The sequence below is a fragment of the Pithys albifrons genome, chromosome 7, assembly GCF_047495875.1.
Source record: "Pithys albifrons albifrons isolate INPA30051 chromosome 7, PitAlb_v1, whole genome shotgun sequence".
Lineage (NCBI taxonomy): Eukaryota > Metazoa > Chordata > Aves > Passeriformes > Thamnophilidae > Pithys > Pithys albifrons.
The window spans coordinates 19,441,649-19,467,298 of record NC_092464.1 but is presented as its reverse complement, the minus strand read 5'-3'; the positions used below and the strand labels follow the sequence as shown (position 1 = coordinate 19,467,298).

The window sequence follows — 25,650 nt, the reverse complement described above, 5'->3', positions numbered from 1 at the left end:
TCTGTAGAAAGCTGCTCTGAAATCAGAATTTCACTCATTTTCATGTCTGACTAATACTGGTTTTCTATTACATATATTCTTTTCAGTGGTATGTTGGTCCATTTTTCTTCAATTGTGTTTTCTACTACCCATGGTTGATGTTATTTTTATTTATTATTTTTTATTCTACTCATTCTCTCTCTCATTGAAGGGAGGTTGTGATAAAATTGCACTAAGTTAAAATATAGAGAATATTTTGGAGGGTATAAAAAAGTTTATCTTTTCCAAGATCTTATAATGGGACAGCTACAGAGGTAGCAGTGTACCATTTATGTTTATTACCCAGTTACCTCTCATTTAAAAACAAACATTTAATTGCCCTAGTGCTGTATGATGCTTTCATTGAGAATCTATTCTTCAATTGTTACATTTTGCACATGAATGTGATATGATATGGAATATCTCTAAATGGTATTTTGGTAGTTAGGGCAGGAAAAAATGAAAACAGATTTAGTTTTGCCTCACGTTTCTCCCTGGAGCTCTGGTGAGATTGTAGTGATGCCTGTTGGTAGTGGGGAGCTTCCATACAGCATTTATCCATGTTTACTGGCAAATGTTAAAAAAAAAGAAAGAATAAGTATTGAATAATGTGAAAGAATTTGGATTCTTTTTATCTTAATTTTTTTCTTTCTTTTTACTGAGAATGGTTTTGAAATACTAAAAATTGCCATAGCAGCCCAGTAAAACAAATAAATTGTCCAAAATTCTATGAAAAGATTTTCAAGTGCCAGATAGGTTGATTTCATTTTAGCTTGTTTTGGATGCTGAAATGGGTTTGATGTACTGGTTTAAGCTTTGTTTGCAGAAGGTTCTTGCTGATTAGTTTCTAAGGTGTTTATGAGGCTGTCCAAGTCATGCTGAAATTACAGCAGAATTCTTTTGAACACCAATTTAATTAAAAGTAACTGAGCATCATATGTATATTGAAGCATGCTATGACACTTCTGAAAATTCTTTGCACCAAATGTACAAACAAGAAGTTTGTACAATTACAGACAGAAGAACTGCATACTCATGTGTACCATATGTTATATTGTACCGTTAGACATTCAGTCTAATCTGATGTTTCCGAATGCCACCAGTGCAGGTTCTGTTAAATGGACATGAAAGTGATGGTAACCCGAAAGCAAAAACAAACTTGAAAGCAAGGACAGTGTTGAAGCCTAATGCTGTTAACCCTTGTCTGTTAACCATTTGGGTAGTTGAATAGTGGTATGGAATGTAAGTAAGTTGGTATTTGTACTGCCTTAACATTGGTGAAGTGTTACACAGATCCCAGGAGTCTGCCAGGTGATCTCCTTTTGCAAACAAGCGTCATTGGACTTGCACAAAGAAGTTCTTACATAGGCATAGCTGCACAATCCAGTAGTTCTCAGACTGGAATCTCCTGTAACACAGAATTTTGTTTGTATGCTTCTTATCATGTTAAGTATTTTCTCTTTGATAGACATGCTATATTTGTGATGAACAAGGCAGAGAAAGTAAAGCAGCCACTGGTGCTTGTATGACGTGTAATAAACATGGATGTCGACAAGCTTTTCACGTAACATGGTAAGTATATTTTATTATTTAATATCTCTGATGTTCCAGAGTCAGTGCACACAGTGCAATGAATAAACTCTTCATTTAGTTAGTTTTTGATTAAAGAAGTATAGTAAAGTGTTTTGTTTTTATTATATAGGGTTTGGTAGCAATATGGCAGCAGCAGCATCGATACTGCTGTCAGCTGCAGAGGCTGTCTGGTAACACTCCCTTGGGTTGTATGAAACGGTGTGCGCTCCTCTGAGTGTAGTTTAGGGAATTTCAGATCTTTTTCCATGGTTTTAGGTTATTTTTCTCAGATGATATTTATTAGGATATGGGAGCACGAAGACATTATTTACGTGCTACCTGATTTCCGTGTTTACTTTTGGTAAATCAGTGGGAAAATGACTGAGCTATATGTAAAAATGCACTAGACTCCCCCATTGCAGTACAGGTATCCAAACATTTTGGGGTAATTCACCTCACTGGTTTTATCTAAATGATGCAGATCTATGCTGAACTATTCAGGTTTCATGTATTACTGTTGGAGACAAACACCATCTGATTCATTCCACTGTAAGATATTTAGGTTTGCTTGCTTTCAAGAGATGCTTGTCCCACTTTATGCACTTCTAAACGAGTCTGGATAATTAGATTAAATGACATGTTGGCAGGTAAAAGGAGGTCAAAGAGTTCCACCCCAAAATTCACAGGCATTGTTTGTGTTTTCAGATTTGGCTGAAGATATTTTGCAGTAGATAGCCAGCAGGTTTATAGAGGCTGTTCAGCTACATCATCTATGGGTTTACCTGTCTGTTTCATGAGCTGCCCCAGTGTGCTGCCTCATAACCAGTTCAGTCAGGGGAATGGTATTTGCATATCTACTTAAATTGCTTGAAGATACTTCCTTCAGTTCAACTAAGTGATAATTCATATGTCTTGTGCAGATCTTAAAGGATTTATTCTGTTGTTTTGGTGCTGAGTTCTTGGCAACTCTTCAATTTTTTTCCCCACTTTTAATTACTTGAGTATTTTGCAGGTTTTATTCTTTCAAAAGCATCTATTTTTTCATTGGATGTGATCAATGTCAAATTTCTTTTTATGGTGAAATTGGATTGTGTTCCTCAAAGCGTGCATACCATGTAAAGGGATTGCTTACATATGTGAAAAAATGTATACAAAAAGTGCTTGTATGAAAAGGTTTCTTTCCTTTCAAACACTTGGATACATACAAGAGTCCTTTTCATCTTTTTACTTTCTTCCAAACCCTGTTTTCAGTGAATGCCATAAAGAACATGAGGCTTACATTTAAAATTAAAATGTTTATCTTGCCAATTTTTAGAATGTTTTGATTCAGAAGCTTGGTCTTTACTATAAAATGATAGCTAGTGGGAGAGTACTATGACTGGGGATATTGAGAGGCCTCTGTAATATTTAAAAACATGGAAGACAAATGTGAAAACTGCAGAAGGCAGAAATCCAGGGCAAGGTGTATCAATTAAGGGTTCACAAACGAGTGTCTAATGAAGAATGAGCTTGAGTCTGTTTGGTTTTTGTACGACAAGCTTAGAACAATAAATCTTTGCTTAAAGACATCCACTTAAATGTTTTCTGCAGTTGGTATCTGCTGTAGGTGTGCATGTATTTAGAAGGTGGTATTTCTGAATTTCCCAAGATCATATTTTGAGAAAGCATTGAAAATCAGCCACCTTATATATTGTTCTTTGATTTAAATACTCCCGTGCACCATTTTGACTGTAACATTGCATTTTTATGGTAATGAAAATGAAGCTGAAAAATGAAACTAAATATTTGGGTTTTCAGTATCTAAGTTGGTTTTGATAGAGAAAATAAATCAACACTACGAATGGTGAAAAGCAAAATTGATTTGAAAAACATGTAGTAGAATAAGGTAATAATTAGCCAGGGCTGGGCAACTTGTGAGTCTTGTTCTTTTTAAAAGAGATTAACCTGCCATAGTATTTTAAACTAGTAAATATGGTTTGATTTATTATGTAATTCAAGTTCTATTTAGGGAAAAAAAAAAGAAGTGATTTTCCTGGCAAATCAGAGAAGGATGTTTGCAGCTTCCGGAAAAAAAGTCTTTGTATCTACAGTACGGTTTTGTTAGAAACTGTTATTTCCATAGATAATTTTTGGTTTGAATTTGGGCTGAGAATCATTGTAGATTTTTGGTTGGTTTATTATTGAGAGTAGCTGTATAGTAAATTTAGATTCAGAAGCCATAAGCTTGTGTGAGTGTCTGAAAGACCCTGAAAAAGGCATCAGGCCGAAGTGTGAACCACACATTTTTTCCCTGGGCTGCAAGGGTGGGTTATGTGTTGATGTGCCATTGGAAATCACCTGTGGGGAAGTCTCTTATTAATTGCAGGTATAAACATCTCTACATTATCAGCTCTGATATCGTGGTACAAGCTGGTGTAAATTTGCTTTCCTTGAATATTGTTTGGTTTATTTTTAGTGCACAGTTTGCAGGACTTCTTTGTGAAGAGGAGGGCAATGGTGCAGATAACGTCCAGTACTGTGGCTACTGTAAATACCATTTTAATAAACTGGTATGTATTTGTTCAATTCTATAAATAAATGTCACTGACTTATTTTTTCACTTTGAATTGCCATTAACACTAGAAATAATATTTTCATGCAGCTCAAAAAGTGGATTTTATTTCATTAGAACAATGTTTTAATCACAGTTACAGAAGTACTAGCTGAAAATGTTTTCATAAGTGATGAGTTTCTGGATGTGTGGGGTTTTCCCCCTCTGCCAGAAATAGCATACATATTTTGTGATTATTTTTCATTGGGTTCCTGTAATGTTTTCTTTTGTTATTTATGTTGGTGCCTTCTAGGAATTTAGTCCATTTTGGAATAAACTAGAAAATAATACTTGTAGAGAATAAAGAAGGCCTCCATTTCTTTCTGCTTCTGTTACTCTTCTGCCCACCTCTTCTGTTCTCTCTCTCATTGTGTAGCCAGTGGATATTCTCTGCCTATAAGTCCTCTTAAACCCAGCCTTAAGGAAGTGACTTGAAGTTTGATTTTTACAAAATAAACAAACAAAAACCATTGAAATTTCTCAGTTATTTCAGTAGGTTGTGGATCAGACCTCTGGAGTCCTTCCTATAACCTCTTACTAACTTGATGGTTCCAGATCCCTGTTTCTGTGTACATGTGCGAGTGTGTGGACTTCAAGGACATTACTGATGTTTAAAAATGTTATTTATGAATATTAAAATATATAGACTTATGTTCAGATACTGCTTTAAGTATAGTTAAACTTGCGGATTACTTGTTTTCACTGCTGAAAAAGGTGAATACTTGCTGTGACTTTTGAATAGGTTCCAAAGGGGTAACACAGGGTCAGTCACCCATTTTAGCTGTCTAGAAGATAAACTTGGGGAGGGTAGCTCTGTGCTGTACTGAATACTGACGAATTTGCTTCATAATTAAGAAAAGTCATGGCTTTCTAGGCCCTTACTAAACTAAGACTGGGTTTTTTTGCAATCTTGAGCTAAGTCTATACAAAAAGAGCAAAAATGGTCTATTACTTAGCAGTGAAGACAAGCCCTTACACTGTTAGGTGTCTGAGTGGTGCAGTGCTGCTATGATTGAGAATATTTATGTTAATTTAAAAAGCAGGTTTAATGATAAAGACATAACTCTATATTTGACATATAACTAGTTGGCTTTCTGTTATGAAATTATAGTGGTAAGAACAGTAAAGAAAGGCAACATCATTTAAAGTGTTCCAGTGTTTATTTGGGCTTATTGTGACTTTGAATGCCTGGTAAATACAGGTGTTTAGTATTTACTGCTGAAGGTGGTGGATGGTGTGTATCTTTTACTCCACTGAAAGCTGGTTGACAAAACACTGATCTGAAGTGTCTTCATAATGTTGCCTCAGTCACGATAAAGTAACAAACATTAGAACACTGGTCTGGCATAAAGTATTTGCAGTCCTGGGCTGGGCTCTCAGACTTTGCAGAAATACAGGGAGTTACATCTGCTGCTTGTGACCCCAGAGATGACTGCAGCGCTCTGTGTCCTGGTTTTTAATCCATTTAAATGAAAATATTACAGACAGATCACTTGAAAAATAAATAATTCCTGAAGCCACTAAACAACCACCTCACAGTGCATTTCTGGCCTGTGTCAGGGCTGCCCTGGGGCTTCATATGATACTCACTTGAGCAGCATTTTTTTGTTCTATGTTACAAAAACTTAAAACGTGTCTGACATTTTTAACTTTTAAAATGTGGCATATTTTGTTTCTTTGTGAATCTTGCAAATTTGTGGGAGGTATAAAAGTCAGTACAGGAATGGGCTTTTTTCTGGTGTGCACTGAATAGCCTTGGGAGTTTTATTAGTGTCAGTTTTTCAGTAACTGAAGTACTGAATTATTTTTCCTCAAGCAGTACGGCATCTTATCAATTAAAATGCTTTATACTTTTTATTTATTGAAATGGTTCCTTTTCTCTGTCCATAAATATATTTTCTCTTTTTAGAAAAAGAGCAAACGGGGATCTAATAGGTCATATGATCAAAGTTTAAGTGATTCTTCCTCTCACTCTCAGGATAAACATCATGAGAAGGAGAAAAAAGTAAGTGGATTTGTCGTTGCTAATTCTGTGGCACATCTGCTTAATAGTAGCACTTTCTGATAAATTTAATTTCTGCTGAAAAGCATAAAGGAAGTCTTGTTCCTGAAGCACGGAATAGTCATAGAGGTACCAGCATTCCATGAGGAAAGATTTTCAGGTGCACTTGTACATGCACCTTCATAATCTTGTTTATCATCAGTTCTGGGATACGCACTGAAACATATCCATTGGGAAGCTGTTTCCATGCAACTTCCTTTGCTTTAGGTTTCCATTAGAGTTTTGCTTGTATAATCTTTGTGACAATGTAGGAAAGATAATCAGCAGTAGAGATTTTAGCAACTGTGCAGCTAAACAGGGCCATCTGATTTTTTATGTTTCAATCTGCTGTATCTTTTTCCTCATCAAAGAACTGACATCTCTTCTTGATGCATTTTACTGGTACTGATGGTCAAGCCCACTGTGATGGCAAAAGACTGTTATTCACCTGGGAATCTTCCTGGGAGGATGCAAAGAGCATAACTGGCTGCTGATTCCGAATGTTACTGTATTCATTTAACAATTCGACTGACTGTATTTTTTAAAGAAAGAATTTTAAATTTATGTTGGTTACTTTGTTTATTACTGCTGGATTAACAGTTGTCTATGGGAAATTTGTCATCTGAATTTAAAAGGGTGGGATTAGAAACTGTGGCACAATAATGCAAATGAGCTTTGGCTCTTTTTTAGCCCTCTAAGGATACATGCAAAACTGCTCCCTTGCACACATCCTGTGCAAATAGCCTAATAGAATTTTGTGTGGATGTGGGTAAACTTAGTTTTGCATTTTAAAAAATCATTACATAAAAATTGAAATCAGAATCTTTTGACCAAATGTGTGTTATACAAAGGCACTGTATTTATAGTAATAAGTAATTGAGTAACAAATATTAGTTCTCAGACTCTGTCTCCTTAATATTTGACTTGGATTTTTAGATCATGCCCATTTTGGATGGATGTTGATCTCCAGTTTTCTTGGATAATCTTCTGAAAGTATCTTTAGATTTGATGAATGATGTAGGTGAATAATTCCATGTTCATCTGGTAGTGCAGAAGACAGCGTGAATTGTGTTGCAGTTGTACCATAAAGGCTACATTTATGGCTAGAATAATAAAAGTTTGGGGTTTTGGCAGACCTTTTCTTAATAGCACATTGATAGCAAAAACCATTCTTGAATTATAGACTACAGAATTAGCTGAAAGGTAAACTCTTACTAATGTTAGCCATATTTTTTCTTAGTTTTTCACCACAGTGATAATTTATGTCATGTTTTGTCAAAATACATGCATGGGTTTTTACTCATATTGACAAAACTCGTAAGCTGGTGAGTTTGTTTTTTGGATGGTGAGTTTATGTTTTTTGGGTGGTTTTTGCTTTGTTGTTGTTTTGTTTGCTTGGGTTTTTTTTAAATGACTTTGACTGAAGATACTGTACCTCTTCAGGTCTTAATACCTGTGAAGTCTTCAGGATGTACTTGGAGGGACTTTCTAAGAGGGTGTGCAGTCCTGCTCTGGAAGTATTTTGATGGAGACTTTCTAGAAATAGTTAATGTTGTGGTTTGCCTTTGCCAATCTTGGCCTTCTTCTGTGACTTGAAATTTGCAAGAAGTAGGATGTTGAAGTTTCTTCCACCTTTCATGCACTGAAATGTGGTAATCCAGGAGATCTCAGGATCTGCAGTACCAAGTGAAGCAATGCAGTTTGAAGCACTAACCTGTTACTTGGCTTTCAGTGGTTCTTGTGGCATGTATAATAACAAAACGGCATTCTAGTTAAAACCACCCAGTGGTGAAAAACGTAGTTTTCTAAAGCTGTTAATCATCTAACTTTTTGTGGCTACAGATTTTTCGCTTGTCATTCCTAAACTTACGCGTTCTGTAATTGAAGAACAACCTGTTCTTTTCAAAATCCTTATTTTCAGTCAGTGAACTGTATGTGCTGTGGAGCCTAATGCTCTTGGTAAATTTAATTACCTCCTGCCTGTGATGTCTTACACTGTGTATTTGATACACTATATCAAGTCTCTCGGAGGAGTCGGGTCATTTTTTAGGGTGACTTTCCTTATTTTCTGTTCTGTAAATCTTTTTGGAATCTGGATTGTTGTCATAGCACAGTAAATATGTGTATCTTTCTTCACCGAAAAGTGAAGTGTCTGTGTGTGGGGGACACCCCTTCCCTCTCCCCACCATGGCTGCTGTAGTTTCTTCTTTATCTTTCCTTTTTGTTCTTTGGAAATCTGGATAATCTGATCTGCAGGCATTGTTAAAACTTTCCCTTTTATCAAGCAGTAGTATATGAGTTGTGGATTGGAACCATTTTTATTTCTCAGACCTCAAAATCTATCCATTTGTGCATATGAAATACTATATTGGAGTAAGAAGAGGTTGGTCTGAAAACATTGATATAGAAAGCTGTCATTTTTACAAACAAGACACAGCTGAAAGCCTTTGTTTTCCATCATAGGATGTGTTAAGTTTCTTCTGGGCACCCTGGTAACAAAATTGATAACAAATGTATAAGGGTATATTAGTAAAAAAAACCCAAACCCAAACAAATCCAACCCAACCTTTGGTATGATTTCATTTTAATCATGAATTTGAAGCTACAGAATAAATAACTTCATTACTTTTTGCTTACTGGTGCCTGTGTATTGGTAGTTTCTGTGGCAGAGAAACTATTCAGCAGAAGTGATTAATGATGAGACTGCATCTCTCATAAATAGGGTTGGTAATATGTTCTTGACATTCCATTATAATACCCCTTTTTTCAGGGCCCAGGTGTTTACCTCAGGCTTTCTTAGTTAAAATTTGGCCACCATGACGCTGTGGAAGAACAGCTGCTTTAATGTTCCTGGCAGTCGTATTTGGAAGGACTAAAGAAAGAGCTAAACATACCTAGAACTGACTGTTGTATATAAGAAGTCTTTTTAGCCACTTGCATGAAAATTAGGCAGGATTACTAGGATTATATGTTTGTGCCTCCTGAAAAATGTGGATATACTTAAGTAACTACTTTCTAGCAGCGAAATTATACAAATTTCTTTTTTACTAGAAGTGCTTTGGTCTGGGCTGAGCAGGAAGGGGAAGTTTAAAACTCTGCTATGAGGCCTTATATGATTTAAATTAAACAAAAATGGGCTTGTGACTGAAGACTGCAGATGTACAAGAAGTTGTGGTTGAAGAGGCAAAAAGAACAAAATCGTGACAAGGAGCCCCAGGCAACTGTTACAGAAATTGGAGAGTGTCCGAGGAGAATCTGAAATACAGGAGCCAGGATACTTGTTCTTAACACTGAGCTTCTGATTAGTTCTTTGCTGCTTGTCCTTTCCTTGAAGAAATGTTACTGGTTCTGTGATTTTGTGGATAGAAACCTGCACACCTAGGAAGAGCTCAAGGCAGTGCCTCACACTCGGTGTGTCCCACTGATCCATGAACTGGGTTGTTGGACCCATGGGAAAAGAACTTTAAAAGTCGTCTCTATGCATTGGAAGCTTCCATAGGAGAGCTGAGGTTTGTCACTGCATTCTGAACTGCCCAGACTTTCCCAGTGTGCTGTGAAGGATCCTGTGTTCATGTGTCAGTGCAATGAACTTCATTTGGGAGAAAGGCGTTTGATGCTTTTTAATGTGTTTTAATGCTCTGTGTGAGATGCTACAAGTCAAGTTGTAAACACTCAGATCAGATGTTCTTGAGGTGTTCCTCACTGTGTGAATAACCAGCTGTGAAAAAGTAAAATTGACCTGCCATGCATCACAGAATATTGTGGCAAAAATAGGAACAGATTTCAGTTTTTTGAGTTACCATTCAGATGCATAAACAATGGTTTCTTTTTTTTTCTTAAATAAAATAAACACCTGCTTTAGTCCTGAAGGGTCAAGTTACAGCGGTGTACAGAGTATTTCAAATGTGATTCTGTCATTCCTCTATTAATTATCCCAGTTAAACTAAATTATGTTACTTGAGCACTGGGGTTTTGTGTAACTTCTAGGGAGAAAAACTCCCAACTCATCTTAGTAATGCAGTATCCCATTGCCTTTTAACTAATTTTTTGTCAATCAGTTTAATAGATTTGATTCTTTAATCCTTTCAACTACTCTCAATATATGAAGCAAAACTGTAAGAATGCTAAAGATAACTAGAAGAAAAGTGGTTTGCAACCACTTTGAAGTTACTTAAATTTTAATAATTGAAGTAATATTAGATAAATATTATTCAGATGAGAACCATGTGATATGGATGCTGATTGTGATGCTTACCCATGTTAACTGACTCCAAATTCTGTTCATTCGGAGGGAAAGAGGAATGCCTTTAAACACCTCTAAAAGCTGCTTGGTAAATATGTACCATGCGTATCTCACTGTATAAATGGTCTTTAATAGATATCTAAGGTGTATACCCCAGTTCCTGTTTCCTTAAAACTGAATTTTTGTGTGGGTTCTGTGGGTTCAAAAAGGGGCATGACTTCACACTTCAGTCTTCACTGTTGTCAGCGAATAGTATTTCTGGGCATCTGTTCTGTACTGACTTTTGTAGAAGTGTGTTTTTTTCTTTTTTAATAGATCTCTTTATGTCAAATTCTGTTGAAAGTCTAACTCTTTGGGAAGACTGACAGAGTGTGACTGTGTAAACAAAATTTATTTAGAAAGCTACTCTATCTCAGTATATTCAGTAATATATAACATTATCTGCAGGATTAAGAGGAAAGGTGACATCTCGTTGCCTGTTAAAGTTCTCTGTTAATTTGTGCTGTTTTCTGTGTATTCTGTGTATTCAGTTGTCATCCTGATAATCAGCTGCGTGTAATTTACTGGAGCTGGCACCAGCTGGTGTATAAATAGATGGCACAGCAAAATGATCTCTTGTGGAGGTCAGGAAGAGCTATATAAGCAGATAAGCTCATTTTTCTTTACATTTTCTTTAGTAAGAGAAAAAGTAGGAACTTTTCATCTCCATTTTTACATTTATTGTGAAATTACCGATTTGATTACCTCATTTTCTTAAATATACAGTAACACATTATATATATTGTCAAAAAAAGAGTAATGCTTTTAGTGTACATTAGCACAGCAAACACCTCGATAGTGTTAAGCTGGTCACCTGGGATTGGTTAATTATTGTAAGATCAAAATGGCAAATACACCACCTCAGGTATACCTAAAAGCTGCTCTGTAAGATGTAGATTTTTTTTTAAAGGCTGCATAAGTGTTAACTGTCCTTTACCCCTCAAAGTACACAGTTTAGTCTTTTACTTTTCACTGTGAAGAAAATAAACTCAAAACTCTGCAGGAACTAACAGTAAGTGATAATTGTTTCTGTAGATCATAAAACTGAAAATCCATGGGTGGCAAAATCCTCAAACATTTATTGGAAGAAATTAGACATATCTAGAGTAGTATCAGGAGATTCAGAATTTTGAGTGGGTCTGTACCATGAATAAGTTCTTAACTGTGCTCATGAAACAAGAGTTGCATTTTCTAAAAAAGAAAAATCACATTGTTGGTCAGCAGGATGTCTTCCTTAGAGATTCCCTGGAAGGACCAACTGAAATACTTGTTTCACTGAAAATTTGCTATTATATACTTGAGGTGCTACTTCAACTTATTTTTTTATCTTATTATTATGTATTACTTCAGTTTCATCAGTATCTTCACAAAACTTTAGGAAAAGTCTTTTTGTCTCATGATTTTGAGCTTTGTACAAGTTGATTGTGTTGTAGCATCATTTACCTCCTCAGTGTTTGTGCTCTAACACATCATAAGGCAGAAGAGAGTAACTTTTGAGTAACTGAGGTGGAGGGTAAGCTGTACTTTGAAGAAAAGTGAACACTTTTTGCTTGGGAAAATGATACAAGGTTGTTTGTCTTAATTTGAAAACTAGGTGACACCTGAACATTAAAAATAGGTCATTAAGGTCACTGCCTCATTTTTATTCATATTTGAGCAGTGTATCTTCCCACACTTCAGTTGTGGTTTAACCCCAGCTGGTAGCTCAGCTCCACACAGGTTCTTGCTCATTCTCCTACAGTAGGATGGGGAGAATCAGAAGCGTAAAAGTGAAAAACCCCAGGGTGTTGAGATAAAGATGGTTTTTTAATGGGTAAAGCAGACGTTGTGCATGCAAGCAAAGCAAAATAAGGAATTCATTGACTGCTTCCCATGGCCAGGCAGGTGTTCAGGCATGCCCAGGGATGAAGGGCTCCATTACTTGTGAAGACAAATGCCATCACTCCAAACATCCCCCTTTCCTTCTTCTTCCCCCCAGTTTGGCATACTGGGCATGACACCGTATGGCATGGGATATCTTTGGCCAGTTAGGGTCAGCTGTCCTGGTTGCGTCTTCTCCCAGGTTCTTGTGCCCCTGCAACCCACTCACTGGTGGGGTGGGTGCCTGGGCTCTGTGTAAGCTCTGCTCAGCAGCAAAAGGGAAAACATCCCCATGTTATCAACACTGTTTCCACCACAAGTCCAAAACACAGCCCCGTACTAACTACTGTAAAGTAAATTAACTCTATGCCATTCAAAACCAGCACAACTTCAGTCCTATAGGTAAAACTGTGAGAGATGTAGAAGCAAAAGGTGCTTTAATATATTATTTTTCTGCACTTTAGATTAATACAAGATTATTAGTACTTTGTATGAATTTCTAGATGGTAATTTGGATACTTTGTAATGAAGATGCTTACATATATTATATCTATATATACAGTGTTCACTGGGTGCAGTGTTTTGTGTGCTAGTAGACCATATGCAGTTAAAGATCATCTGCAATGTTAAGCTGACTGAAGCAGGAAAATTGGATGTATTCCATTTTATTTTCCAATTTTTTAACCTATGTTTGACAAGGATCTTTATGTTACCTTGCAGGCAGTGGAGCATTTCACAGTATGTAAATAAGTATTTTAAAATTTTAGTACTTGCAGTTTTATAGGAATAAATGAAGGTAAGCATTGACAATAAGTAGTTCCATTGATTTAGTCTTGCACCATTTTTGAAGTTATAAAGTGTGACTCAAATGTTTTGCACTGAGTACCCATTACTAACCATTAATATTAGAGTGTACAAATAAGGAAAGTATTTTAATATTAAATATCAAAAGAATAGTCACTTATTCTGGATAAAAGCTGGTAGTCTTGAACCTTGTAGAAACTTTGGCTGGCATTTTTATTGATTCTTGAGTCTTTTTACCATTGACAGTTAAAATTTGGACAATTATTCCTGTTTTTAAGTGAGGTTTGTGAGTATATAAGTTAATTATATCAGGGACTGGTACTTAAAACCAAATGTGTCCTTAGCGCTGCATATGTGCGTATTTGAATAATGCTGGCAGTGGGGTTAACCTCTCTCTATGAGCTATCCTGTGCCTCTCTCTCTCTCTCTCTATTACTGTGACTGCAGCAATGGTGGTGCTGTACTGAATTTTTGGGTTATACAATTCAAAATGATAGCTAGATGAATGCCTGAGCAAGGGCTGTTCTTGTAAAAATAAGATAAACTAGAATATGAATATGAAACTTCTGCACTGTGGGCATCTTTCATTCTGGAGTTGTTATATTGCTCGTAGCTCCTAGTCCCAAGTTAGAGGTCAGGCAGATCTGGTGTTGGGGATTGACAAGAGCTACGTGCAGCTTTCCATTCAGGGTGTTAGTTTTGATGGTGGCAGCTCTGGATTTACAGTCTTCAGAGACACAAAGATAGTGCAGAGGATCTATAAATGACAAAAGCACCAATCTAAATACCCTGTACTAACAGAACATTCTGATGTTGGAATTACCAGAGTCAAAACAGCAGCTGAAAAATTAGTGATTTAGACATAGATGATTTTGCTTACAATAATAATAAGGAAAGAGATCCCAAAATGTTGTTAAGGTTTGAAAACTTGGGGCAACCAAAGATGGTAGAGGTTTATGATTGTTGTAAAAGAGAAGGGATAAAAATGGAATAATTCAAGGTCCACCCAAGCAGGTTTGTTTTGAAGGACTTCTCTGTTCTGTCTTGTTTACCTGTTCTTGTGCCTGTTACTGTCCATCTCTCATGTTCCGTCACAGAGCTCACATAGCTCAGTAAAACAGCAGAAAACTCTCCACTTTGTTTTTTGTTGCTGGTGTTTTAGCAGTCCAAGTGGGTACACAGAAGGTCTGAGAAGCTGAACAGTCTGGGAAAGGTGAGAGCAGGGTTAGAAAACTTTTTTCCCTCCTCTTATAACAGTAAACTATTAAATGCTGCACTTCAGAATGTATTTTAATGAAATGAAGCATTATGTAAACCTCATTGGCTAAGCCTGTGTATTTCTGAGATGAAAATGAATTGCAATTAAGTATAAATACCTTCAGCACGTTAAATGATACTTCCATGTGGAAATTTTATGAATTAATAATGTCATTTAAGAGAAAAGCTGAACTCATCCACTCTATCTGTACTAAAAAAGTTACTGTTTACCTGCATTATTCAGTTTTCCCAAACAGTGAAGTCCAAAGTGTGAAAAGATAGATGGGATAACGTCTGTTCTGGTTGTGTCGTGGTTTAGGAATGGTACTCCCTAATTTGTTGCCCCCCTCCCATGATAGCTCGCCTTCCCCCTCCAGTGGGAGATACAGAAGGCCAGGATTGTGGTTTGAGATACAGTTTACTGGAACCAGCAACAAGATGAGAAAAGGAACAGTAACAACAACAATCCTAATAACAGTAGTGTATAAAAGAGAGAGGGTGTTTTCCAGGCAAAATGCTCACCCACATAGTGCAACTCCTAAGACAATGGACAGAATTGCCAATGGACCCTCTGGGCACCATCTTTTCTCCCTGACCACAAGCCAGGTCTCTTCTCAGGAGTGAGAGTCCCTTCCTGCCACACTCCCGTGATGATGTGGGTGGTATGGAATAACAACACAGACACACCAACACGGCTCCAGGCTCCATCCTTGCCAAAACTAGGCCATGTTGGTAACATATCCGAGTTACAATGAAGCTATACACGTATTCTTAATTTGGTGTTTTGATGAGGTGGTATTTTCATTCCGCAGTCTGATAAATGTTCCTCTGAAAGTATGTTAAAGAAAATGAATGAGCAGATGCTGATCTTTAGAGTGATCCAGAATGTAAATGAGCTAAAAAATTGAAGAATTGGAACCAAACGGTATTTATGAAGTTGTATTATATAATAATATAGTAAACTGAATCTTTGTGGAAGAAATAGAAGTAATCAGAATGTTGTTTTTTTCCTCTTCTCTGCCCCCCTACCCCCTGCCCCACAAGAGGGCAGTGTACAAAAGGTGCTATAGAATTCCAGAAATCTTTCACCTTATTTGTTTTCTTATCTCGCTGTATGTAGCTCTTAGAGTTAAGATGGTATTACATAATTTTTTAGATAAGAAACAAAATCCAAAAGTGAGATCTCCGGTGATAAATAAAGCTTTCTGATTAATCATGACATGTGACCTCTGGGTATTTTATGTTGGTATTTAGCTGCATCATAAATCAGAGCTCTTCAGGTTCTGGCTTGAATAATGTTACAGCTGCTCACCTAATGGCTGCATGGCCATCACACTTTATTTTTCTTACAGTAAAATAGACTTCAGAAGCTGCCCAAATCTGGTCTGCTGAACTATCTTATTTGTGAACCAGGATTAAAGTGTCCTTTGTCAGTTTTGTAGCTGGCCCTGTATTTTTTTTATTATATTCTTCCTTGGAATGTGTCTTCTGCTAAATTTTGGTGTTACAGAATGTAGTATTGCATTTGTCAGCTCTGCACAGGTATTTGGAACATCTGAAGTCATACTTAAATACATCAATGAGTTTTGCCTGCCTTTAATGCTCCCTTAGCTTTCACTTACTGGCAATATTATTTTTAGTCCTTGTTAACAGTAATTTCTGCCTTTTATTTTTGTTACTGTAAATCTTGTAGAAGGTCAGACATTTGATATGATTACCTTCCTTAGAATGGGGTATTCCCATGTGACTTTCTGGATGGATGTGTGTCTTGGCGAGCTGCTGCCGTGTGTTTTGGGGATTTTTTAGAGCTGTGGCAGAACAGAGATCTTAGAAAAGGGAAGCACACAGAGTTGTCCATGAGGGGCCAATGGTTTGTTCTTTTTCTGGCAGTAGGGAGGGTGGCCAGTGTTTGTGGCCTTCGAGACAGACTTGATTGAAAGCTGTCATATTTGTTAAATATTGTGGAAATTCATGTGCCTCTGTTACTCCTTTTCTGGATTCCAAAGTGGGTATTATAGAAGTCTTACTATACTTTGTATGCATCTTTATGAGGAGAAGGGGGTGAAACTGCACGGAGTCATATGGGAGCTATGTCTGTTCATCTCAGCAGGTTGTTGTGCAAAGTTTTGTTCTTGCCAGTGTCAAATCTGAGCATTTCTTACCAAGGTTTTCCTGCAGTGAAGTGTTCTCCACTTCTTTGATGTTATATGCAGCTGGAGTCAATTCACATTAAGAAGTAAGACTTCTGAACTTTCTTTAGGAAGAAAAAAAAGGGAAAAGAAAAAAATTAGAGGAAAAATTGTTGGAGGAGGTATAACTTGAAAGGAGGAGGGAATGTAGAGTTGAGGACAGCAGATGTCCTGTGGATGAGATATTTGTATGTAAAAGGCCTTTGGTTGGGTTACCCCTCCAGTGGCCTTGAGTGGTAAACTCATTTTGGGAAGCTGTCCTGGCAAACTTTATGTTGATGCTTTGGGTCTGGGAGAAGAATTTGATGTGGTTGCTGCTGCTTCATTTTACAGAAATTAAGCATATTCTTTCTAGGCTCTTATTAATGCTCCTTCCCTTCCTGCTGTTCTTGTGTCCCCTTTTCCTGCTTCTTGACACCTCCTTTTGTGTTGATATTACTGGCAAAATGGTTTCTGTACATTGCAGAATAAGTTCTCTTAACTGTTTCTTTGATCAGAATTTCATGTTTCTTTGCCCTTTAGACAAAATTAAAGCTGAAAGTAAAGTCAACAGATAAGATTGTAAAACCTGCTCATTTAAAAGTTTTCCTATTGTTCATTGATATAGTTGTGAAGATTCATATTAAAGTGTATTAAAGTCATGGCCCCTTGGCTCCAAGATTATAAATAAAACCAGGTCTTCATGGGGATTGAATTTCATAGTAGAAAGCTAAAGAAACTCAGGCAGTAGCACAGCCATTTCATGGCTGTTCTTGAGGCTTGTCTGGTGTTCAGTGAAATTGTTACTTGGGTTTATCTAAGCATGTAACAAGCACTGGTGAAAGTCTTGGATTTGGTGAACAGCGTGGCAGTCTGAGTGTAGATACTCTGTTTTTTCTTTTTTTCTGGTAGTCTAGGTAGCACTTTTGGGACTGTTGCATGTAAGACATTATTGAAAGGACTCTCTATTTTTTTTTTCTTTCAAATGGGTATTTTCCAGGTTTAAAAAGAAATAACCACACTCTTCCCTGCAGAAAAACACAAAACAAAAGCACTCTCCCTGATCTAAAACTCCTTCAACAAGCCTATATGAGGCTTCAAAAATTTAAATCCTACCTTATGTTGTATGTTGTTGCAATTATGACACCTGCAGACTTGATTATGAAAGGGAAACTCTGTATTTCTCTCCGTATTGACACAGTGGGGAAAAAATCCCCGTCAGCTTTTTAAAGTGTTCTCTTGTACCTTCGAGTTTTAAGAAATGTACAAGAACTAAAAGAACTTTATACATTGTATTCCGGCAAGTGTATTTTTCCATGGTACTTCGGGGACAAAAGCTTTGTTACTTTATTTATGAACTTTCCTGGTTAAACTGTATTTCCTTTCTGGAAAAATTCAGTTACAAGCTTAGTGAAATGGATTTGGGCTGATTAGGTGGTCTCTTCAGTCAGTCAGCTGGTATTTATAGTTCATAAAAGTAGAGATAAATGTGATTTGCTTTCAGCTTTGTGTCTAGATTGTCAATTAACTGATTCTACTTTATTAGAGAATTCGAGCACCCATTCTCTTATGCTCTCAGGCTGATTCCATGAAATAACTCTCTGATATTTCTTCCATTGTGACTGAATAGAAAACTTACACTTGGTCATACCTGGATATGATGTGACTGTAATTCCTCTTATCCTGGTGCTTGGTGAGAGTGGTTGTGTGGTCACTGTTGAACAAATTATGTTTTCTTTTGAGAGTCTGGATATAATTTTGATAGAGAAAGATCAGCATGGCTAATTTTTAAGATTCCAAACAGTTACTGAATTTTCATATAGCTATTCAGGCTCACACATTTTGTGTTCCTTATGTTTTCAAGCTGCTCAAGGAGATTTTTAAACCCTGTGTGTCAATGCATATATATGCACTTTTAAAACAAACTGTTGAAACACTCATTCTGAAGAAATAGCCACACATTGTGCTGCTCTCCAGAGTTCTGTGTTAGTACACAAAAATTCCACAAATACATAGTTAATGAAACAAAATATTGAGTGGCAGTGGCTTGTAAGTAACTTTCTCTCACACCTGTGGTTTCTCTGCACCTTCTGATACTGGCTGTCTAAATAAACTGTATTATAATGCTAAGGAAAAAAATTACTTGTTTATGATTAAATTGGTAAAAACTCCTTTATTCTGAGTTTAAATGTTGGTTTTGTCAGTCTGGGGTTTTCTTTTAAAGTATTTGAACTGTTTAAACAAATGCAATTTGGGTCTGATTCTGTAATCCTCTAAGAATTGATTTCTACCAGTATGAAAGACTTCTCTTATACTCTAAAGGCTCTGGGTTAAGGAGTTATTTTCTCTCTGTTTGCACAATTTCATTCACACTGCCAATGCTTCATGTTGTGTTTAAAAAATAAAAATTAAGAAAATCCCTGTTAAATTCTCAGCTCTTTTAGAAAGCACATTTAATTTATGTAGGTTTTGACCCTTTGATCAGTTTACCATGGAAGATATTCACTTAATCTGTAAAATATATGCACCTTTTTGGGAATGAAATCTGAATCAGATTTCGCATTCTTACTCATGGAGATGTCAGTAGGGGAGCCAAAGCTACAACCTTGCATTAATTTACATGAGTATCCAAACAAAAAGTACTGTACAGGTGCAGAAATGCAGAAAGACAGCAATCTTTGGTGAAGAATGGAGGAAGGTTTCTGAAGCAGAGGCCGTGTTTCAGTTTTTAATCTGGTTTCTTTAATTGATCATTGAAAAGATCGATGATATTAACACCAGTGGAGTCATAAATGCTGGCTGTAATTGAAGAATTTCCGTTTGTGTACTTTGAAAGCAAATATAAATACTTGATTTGCTTTTATAAAATTATATTATAAAAATTTCAAAATGTGTTTTCCAAATAGCATTATTACAATCTCTCTTAAATGCTTTCTTGTTGCTATGTAAAATGAGTTACGTTAAAGATGAAGCTGAACTTAGTTTTTATTCTCTTGTATAACTTCCAGAAATATAAAGAGAAAGATAAACACAAACAAAAATACAAGAAGCAGTCGGAGTCCTCACCATCCTTGGTTCCATCTCTTACTGTAACTACAGAAAAAGTAAGTCAATGTATTTTTTCTCCTCTTCCATTTCAGTTATTTAGGTTGAAATTTCATGATGTGATCATTCCACTGTATATATGGGAGCTTTATAATGGCATATGTTCTGTAATTACCAAGCACAGTTGGTATTTTATAATGTAAAATCCTAAAATACTTTGAGACTTACCACATGGAGAAAGGCTGAGAGTTTTGTATTTAAATGATGTGCAGTTTAATGACCCCAGTCAGGTGCTACGAATACTCCAGAAAACTTTATTTAATTGAGTTATATTTAATAATTTGAGAAGTTTTAGAAAGTCTTTCCTTTGAAATTTACTTCTGTGTGCTAAGCTGACACTGACCTGTAAGCATATGAAACTGGTAATTATGCAATTACAGCTCATGCTTCATGGACTTGTAATTCCATTGCCTGCTCAGCAGTCTGCTCCATTAGGTTCTGTCACCTTTTCTTCCTGGTAATGTACTAGCAAATACCTAAGTGCAGGGGAACATACAGGGTTAAAGAATGACAATTCTCATTGTACTTGACAAGAATCCCTTTTGCTATCCCCCGAGAAAACGGTATGAATGTTGGCATTACAGAGTGGGCAACACTATGGAGAAATGGGTTTTTAGATTTCAGAGTTGGAAAACATCCCATTGCTGTGGAAATGTTTGACATCAGTGTCAGAGAGTCATGGTTTGAATTCATTAGGGATCAGCACACAGATGATTGTGTTTTACCAGATGTATTGAGGTTGTGTTATCTCTACATGGTTTAGTTGCTGAGCCATTGCATTCGACAAATGGGTGTCTGCTTATGGTACACTAAGACCTTGTCAGGGTGAAGAAATACCAACTTTCTCTCTAAGTCTCTGGAAGTATTCCCTCAACCAGTGGTATCAATTTCAAGAATAATCTCCAAGAAAGTTAGATATTTAGTGTGCTTTGCATAATTCTTTATTCTCAGTAGTAAGATTATTAAGTCAAGAACCTGTTAACCTGTTGTGACTCACGCTGCTGTTAAGTATCTTATTTCTGGTTCTACTGTATTCTCTTTGACACTGTTGTGTCAAGTGAAACTATTCAATGGTTTTCTGAAACCCTCAATAACTATTAAAAAAAAGAAGAAAAGGTAGAGTCAATTTGTTGCTTGTTGTTTTGATTTAAGAGCAATTAGGGATTGCAATCAGTGTGACAGTTTTTATTACAATTAAGTCGTGGAACACTTAGAGTAGTATTGATTAGTCCATGTGATTTGTTACTTCATTTTATTAATTTGCCCTAAATGTATTCCTCTCAAGTCTGAGACAACTTGTAAAATTCATAGCCTGCAAAAGAGGCTTCTTGGGTGAGAACTTATATAAACTTTACAACTTTGTTTTAGGTTTTATGCTATATATGATCTGATCTTTCTTGAATTACATCCCTCTTGTACTTTGGTTATCTAATCATCATAATAAGTTTTTACAAAAGGTGATATTACTGTATATTTTTGTAAAAGCTAAAGAAAATATATTGAAATACTGATTATTTTTTGCATCCTGCCTATTAGAATGGGCTTTTAATGCCAAAGACACAGTTGGATTCTGTTTTTCTGCTCATCTTATTTCTGGTTGCTTTGTCCTCCTTTTCCTAATTACAAGGTTAGTCACATGGGTAAGCTAAAGCAAGTTGCTAAAGTGAACAAAAACTCTCTAATTATATAAGGTAAATTATAACTGAATTAAACTAAAACAGAATATTAATTGTGGAATTTAAATGTCAACATGTACCATTTTAGTTTTCTTATTTAACCTTTTGCATCCTGTGGGTTTTCTTCATCCAAACTGCCTGCTTCTTTTACTGCCTTCTTTTTACAATGCTGCATATCATCAGGAAAATTGGTGTTCAGTGTTTTAACTGAGGTTATAAGTGTGATTATGTTTTTTTTTAAAAGTATCTAGGGGATATTGGGAAGTGATTTTTTTTGGATAGTTCCTTCAGTTGATTTTTTTTCTAAGTCCTTTCAACACCATTTGCATGTGTTTGCTTTTCTAGGTTACAAACTCATAATGTGTTCCTCAAATTTTTGAAATTGTAATAATGGAACAGGCTTTGTTTTCTTCTGAGCTGAATATTTGGTTCAGAATATTGTACTAGTGTGTTACTTCTATTTGTTCTTTTCCATAGGGTTGTTGGAATTGTTTTGGACTTGATGTCTGTTTCACAGCAGTCTCTCTTTGCATTGAATGCATTACTTTATCATGGTATATAATTACTTCTGCTGCCATAGTGCTCCTGTGGGGGGAACAGAAATTTGAAATGAAATTCATTTTTTCGTTTTAAAGTTGTCAAACCCTGTGTGACATAATGGTAATGGTCATTTATGTGGGTGATGCCTTAAAGCATGTTTGTACCTGGATGAGTGGCTCCTGAAGACAGAGTCATGTAAGGCTGCAGAGTACCTGTGGATTTATGTTGTGTGAATTGCTGTATATGGATTGCCTGTTTGTTCTGCTGAACTTAATTTCAAGAAATTTTACCAAGGTTCCAATCCATGCCATTTTGAAAGGCATTTTTGTGCATCCCTGTCATGTCTCAGGAAATGTTGTTAGGGCTGAATCAGGTAAGTTTGAGAAAGTTTGAATTAAGAAATTCCTGACTACTCTTCAGATAATGTATTTGCAGTTTTTTTCACTTTTGGGACATAAATATAGAATGTTTTAAGAAGGACTAGTGTAACTTAGGAATTTTAATTCTCTTACTGCCTTTTCTTCGAGCCTTCTTCTTGGTTGAGAAGAGCCAATCAACCCTGTATTTACTCCTGATAAGAACTTCTGTCTCATGTTTTGAGCTTTGACTTGTATCAGGAGTTAAAAAATGTGTGTGGTTTAACAGCTCCAGAAAAACACAGTTCCCCCCCGCCCCACTCTTTTTTTTTTTTGGCGTAGTGTATGTTACTAATTGAAACAAAACCTCCAAAACATTGATGTATGCAAAGATACCCGTGTATCTGCATTCAAGTTGCAGTCAATAACTAGCAAAAGACACTGCAAACAGAAAGTACAGCTGATGAAATTTCAGCTGTAACAGTAGAGATGATGATGATAACTGTCCTCAGTTCACCCTGACTGTCAGCTGAACCTGGTTCTCAAGGGAGGAGCTCAGATCCTACCACACTGGGGTACAGAAGAGAATGAAAAGAGTAGGGAAATCTCTGTTTGATGTAGTTGAACATTGTTGTCCTACAGCAGGTTGGTGTTTGTGGGCTGTGGGATAGGTGGGTTGCAGTGGGTTGACCCTGTCTGGACACAAAGTACCCACCAAAGCCGCTCTGTCACTCCCCTCTGCAGCTGGACAGGGGAGAGAAAATGTAACAACAAAGGGTTCATGGGCTGAGATAAGGACCAGGAGGGATAATTCAGGGATTACCATCATGGGCAAAGCAGACTCATCTTGGGGATATTAATGGAATTTATTACTAACAAAACCAGAGCAGGATAATGAGAATAAATATGAAAAACACCTTCCCCCCACTCCTCCCTTTTTCTCAGGCTCTATCTCCTCCTCAGTGGTGCAGTGAGATGCAAATGGGGGTTAAGGTCAGCTCAACACAGGTTGTTCCAGCCACTGCTCAGGGAGAAGGATCCTTCTCCTGCTTCAGAATGGAGTCCCTCCCACAGGAGACAGTTCTCCTCAAACTTCTCCAGCCTGAGTCCATCCCATGGGCAACAGTTCTCCATGAACTGCTGCACTGTGGGTCACTCTTTCACAGGGTGCAGTCCTTCAGGCACAGGCTGCTCCAATGTGGGTCCCCAAGTCCCATCAGGAAACCTGCTCCATCGTGGGCTCCTCTCTCCACAGGTCAGCATGTCCCTGCCAGGACCCTCTTCCAGCATGGGCCTCCCACAGGGTCACAGCCCTTTTTGGGCATCTCTCTGCTCCAGCAATGGTCTCTTCCACAGGCTACAGGTGGATCTCTGTAGCCCCATTGACATGGGCTGTAGGGGCACAGCTGCCTCATGGCCTGGAGCACATCCTGTCCTTCCTTCTCCACAGACTTGGGTGTCTGCAGAGTTGTTCCTCTCATATGTTCTCATTCTGCTCTTCTCTGACTGCAACGGCTTCTGCCCAATAACTTTTTTTTCTTTTTCAGTGTGTTATCATAGAGGCATTACCACCATTTGTGAGTGGCTCAGCCTTGGCCAGTGGCACATCAGTCTTGGAGCTGACTGGCATTGTCTCTGTTGGACGTGGGGGAAGCTCCTGGCACCTTCTCACAGAAGCCACCCCTGTAGCACCATCCCCTTCCCCCCTCCCCTGGGCTCCCAGAACCTGGCCATGCAAAACCCAGTGTTGGTTTTGGACTCTGCTCTTGCCATCTGGCATTTTTGTGGAGGATTACCTGCCATGGTCCTTCCCATCTCTGTGCAAGGGTACTGCCTTTTACATCTGTATTAGGGCTAAGGCTGCCCAAGCCTTGGAACATACTGTGTATAGCAAGAATGATTATTATGCCTTTACCATAAATCTAAGGCTTTCCCCACAAGTTTTAAGACCTGCTGCAGATGGGGATGGCATAACTCTTCAGGCATAGAGGGTGATGTATGGAGAGTGTAAAAATGACAGAAGCTCTCTGTGCACCAACTGGGCAATGTAAAAGTGCTTTCTGGGAAAAAACCCTGCAGAGCAGTTTATGGGAAGCGTAAAGGAACCCTGATACACACAGAGTTAGGTTGGTAATTGCTGTAGCAAATACTGAGGGTTTTTTTAAAATATGTTTAACATTCATGAAATAGTCAAGTCCTCCCAAACAAACCAAGGAATGGCACTGGGTGACAGCATCTCTGGAATCTCCTTTCTGGGGGATGTCTGTATTGAAATGCATGAAAGTGACTGACTGCAGTGTGAGCAGTGAATGGGGCAGCCCTCAGGAGTGTATTCCATTTTAAAAGCATGTGCTGGGAGGGTGCAGCATTGTAAACTCAGAGGGGGCACCAGAGGCTGAGACCATTCAGTAAATAGCCAAAGGTGTTCTGCTTCTATCCTCAGATTCTTGCTCTCCTGACTTCAACAAAACCCAAACCAACTGAACAGTGTAACTTGGCCATGGTATAATAGTGTTTTTCTGAAACACTTTTATTAGGTCTTTGCCATTAGAACTTACCATTTTGGAAAGCAAATTATTTAGTGGTGGGAAGGTTATTGTATGAAGTAGTTTAATAATCTAAAGTTTGTGCTGAAGTTTTACCTTAGATTGTACTGCATGCCTTGTGGATTCTCAAAGCAGTTGATGTAAGTGTATCTGGTTTAGGGCACTTTGTTGCAATTAATTCCTTAAAGTAAGGAATATAGTTTGTGGGGAAAACCCCACAACTCAACCAACCAAATGATAGGAATTTTGCTTAGCTTAGGGTGTATTGCATCATATTAGTGTTCGAGATACTCTGAGTAAGTGTGCAGATTGCAGTACACTTTACAACACCTCCAGAAACACAAATAACTGTTGGAGCAAAAAAAGCCAGAACTGTGATGTGCCTGCATGTTCTTCAAAATCTGCCAAGAGCAGAATTCAGACTTGCAGTCAAACCAAATCTCCACACACTATTTGCAATGTAATGCCTGCTTTTCACTGCCTAACCCTGGCCAGTCTGTACAGCTGTTAAACTCTTTATTTCGCTTTAAAATAAATAAATATTTTAAAAACCCTGCAGAAAGGGGGAAGAGGTACTAGATAGCAGTAAACTATGTTGATACCTGTAGGGCATTATCCTTGCAATTAATATCTAAATGAGTTGATAGGAGATATGAATTAGTCTAGGAAGGTTTTTCATAAGAGAAGGAATATTGGATCATAGAAAAAGCTTGACTTTTGGTTTGGGTTTTTGCAAGTCTGGAAACTTTTTGTTTCAAATGGCCCAAGTTTGAATCATTCTTAACTCAGTGGCATACCAGATTCTGGAAAATTGAGCCTACTTGTGGTCTTTGTA

General features: G+C 37.3%; 1 protein-coding gene across 5 annotated transcripts in view; it reads left to right on the top strand.

Annotated features, from left to right (window-relative positions):
* The window catches only part of MLLT10 (MLLT10 histone lysine methyltransferase DOT1L cofactor), a 127,227-nt gene that overhangs the window by 41,943 nt on the left and 59,634 nt on the right, over nt 1-25,650 (top strand). For 4 of the 5 annotated variants that reach the window (XM_071560182.1, XM_071560183.1, XM_071560184.1 and 1 more), the window contains 4 exons: nt 1,487-1,590; nt 4,046-4,139; nt 6,090-6,185; nt 19,601-19,696. In XM_071560182.1, the coding sequence (XP_071416283.1) occupies nt 1,487-1,590; nt 4,046-4,139; nt 6,090-6,185; nt 19,601-19,696 (390 nt within the window). The remainder of the gene's footprint in view (nt 1-1,486; nt 1,591-4,045; nt 4,140-6,089; nt 6,186-19,600; nt 19,697-25,650) is intronic. The other variant, XM_071560185.1, reaches the window with a different exon arrangement.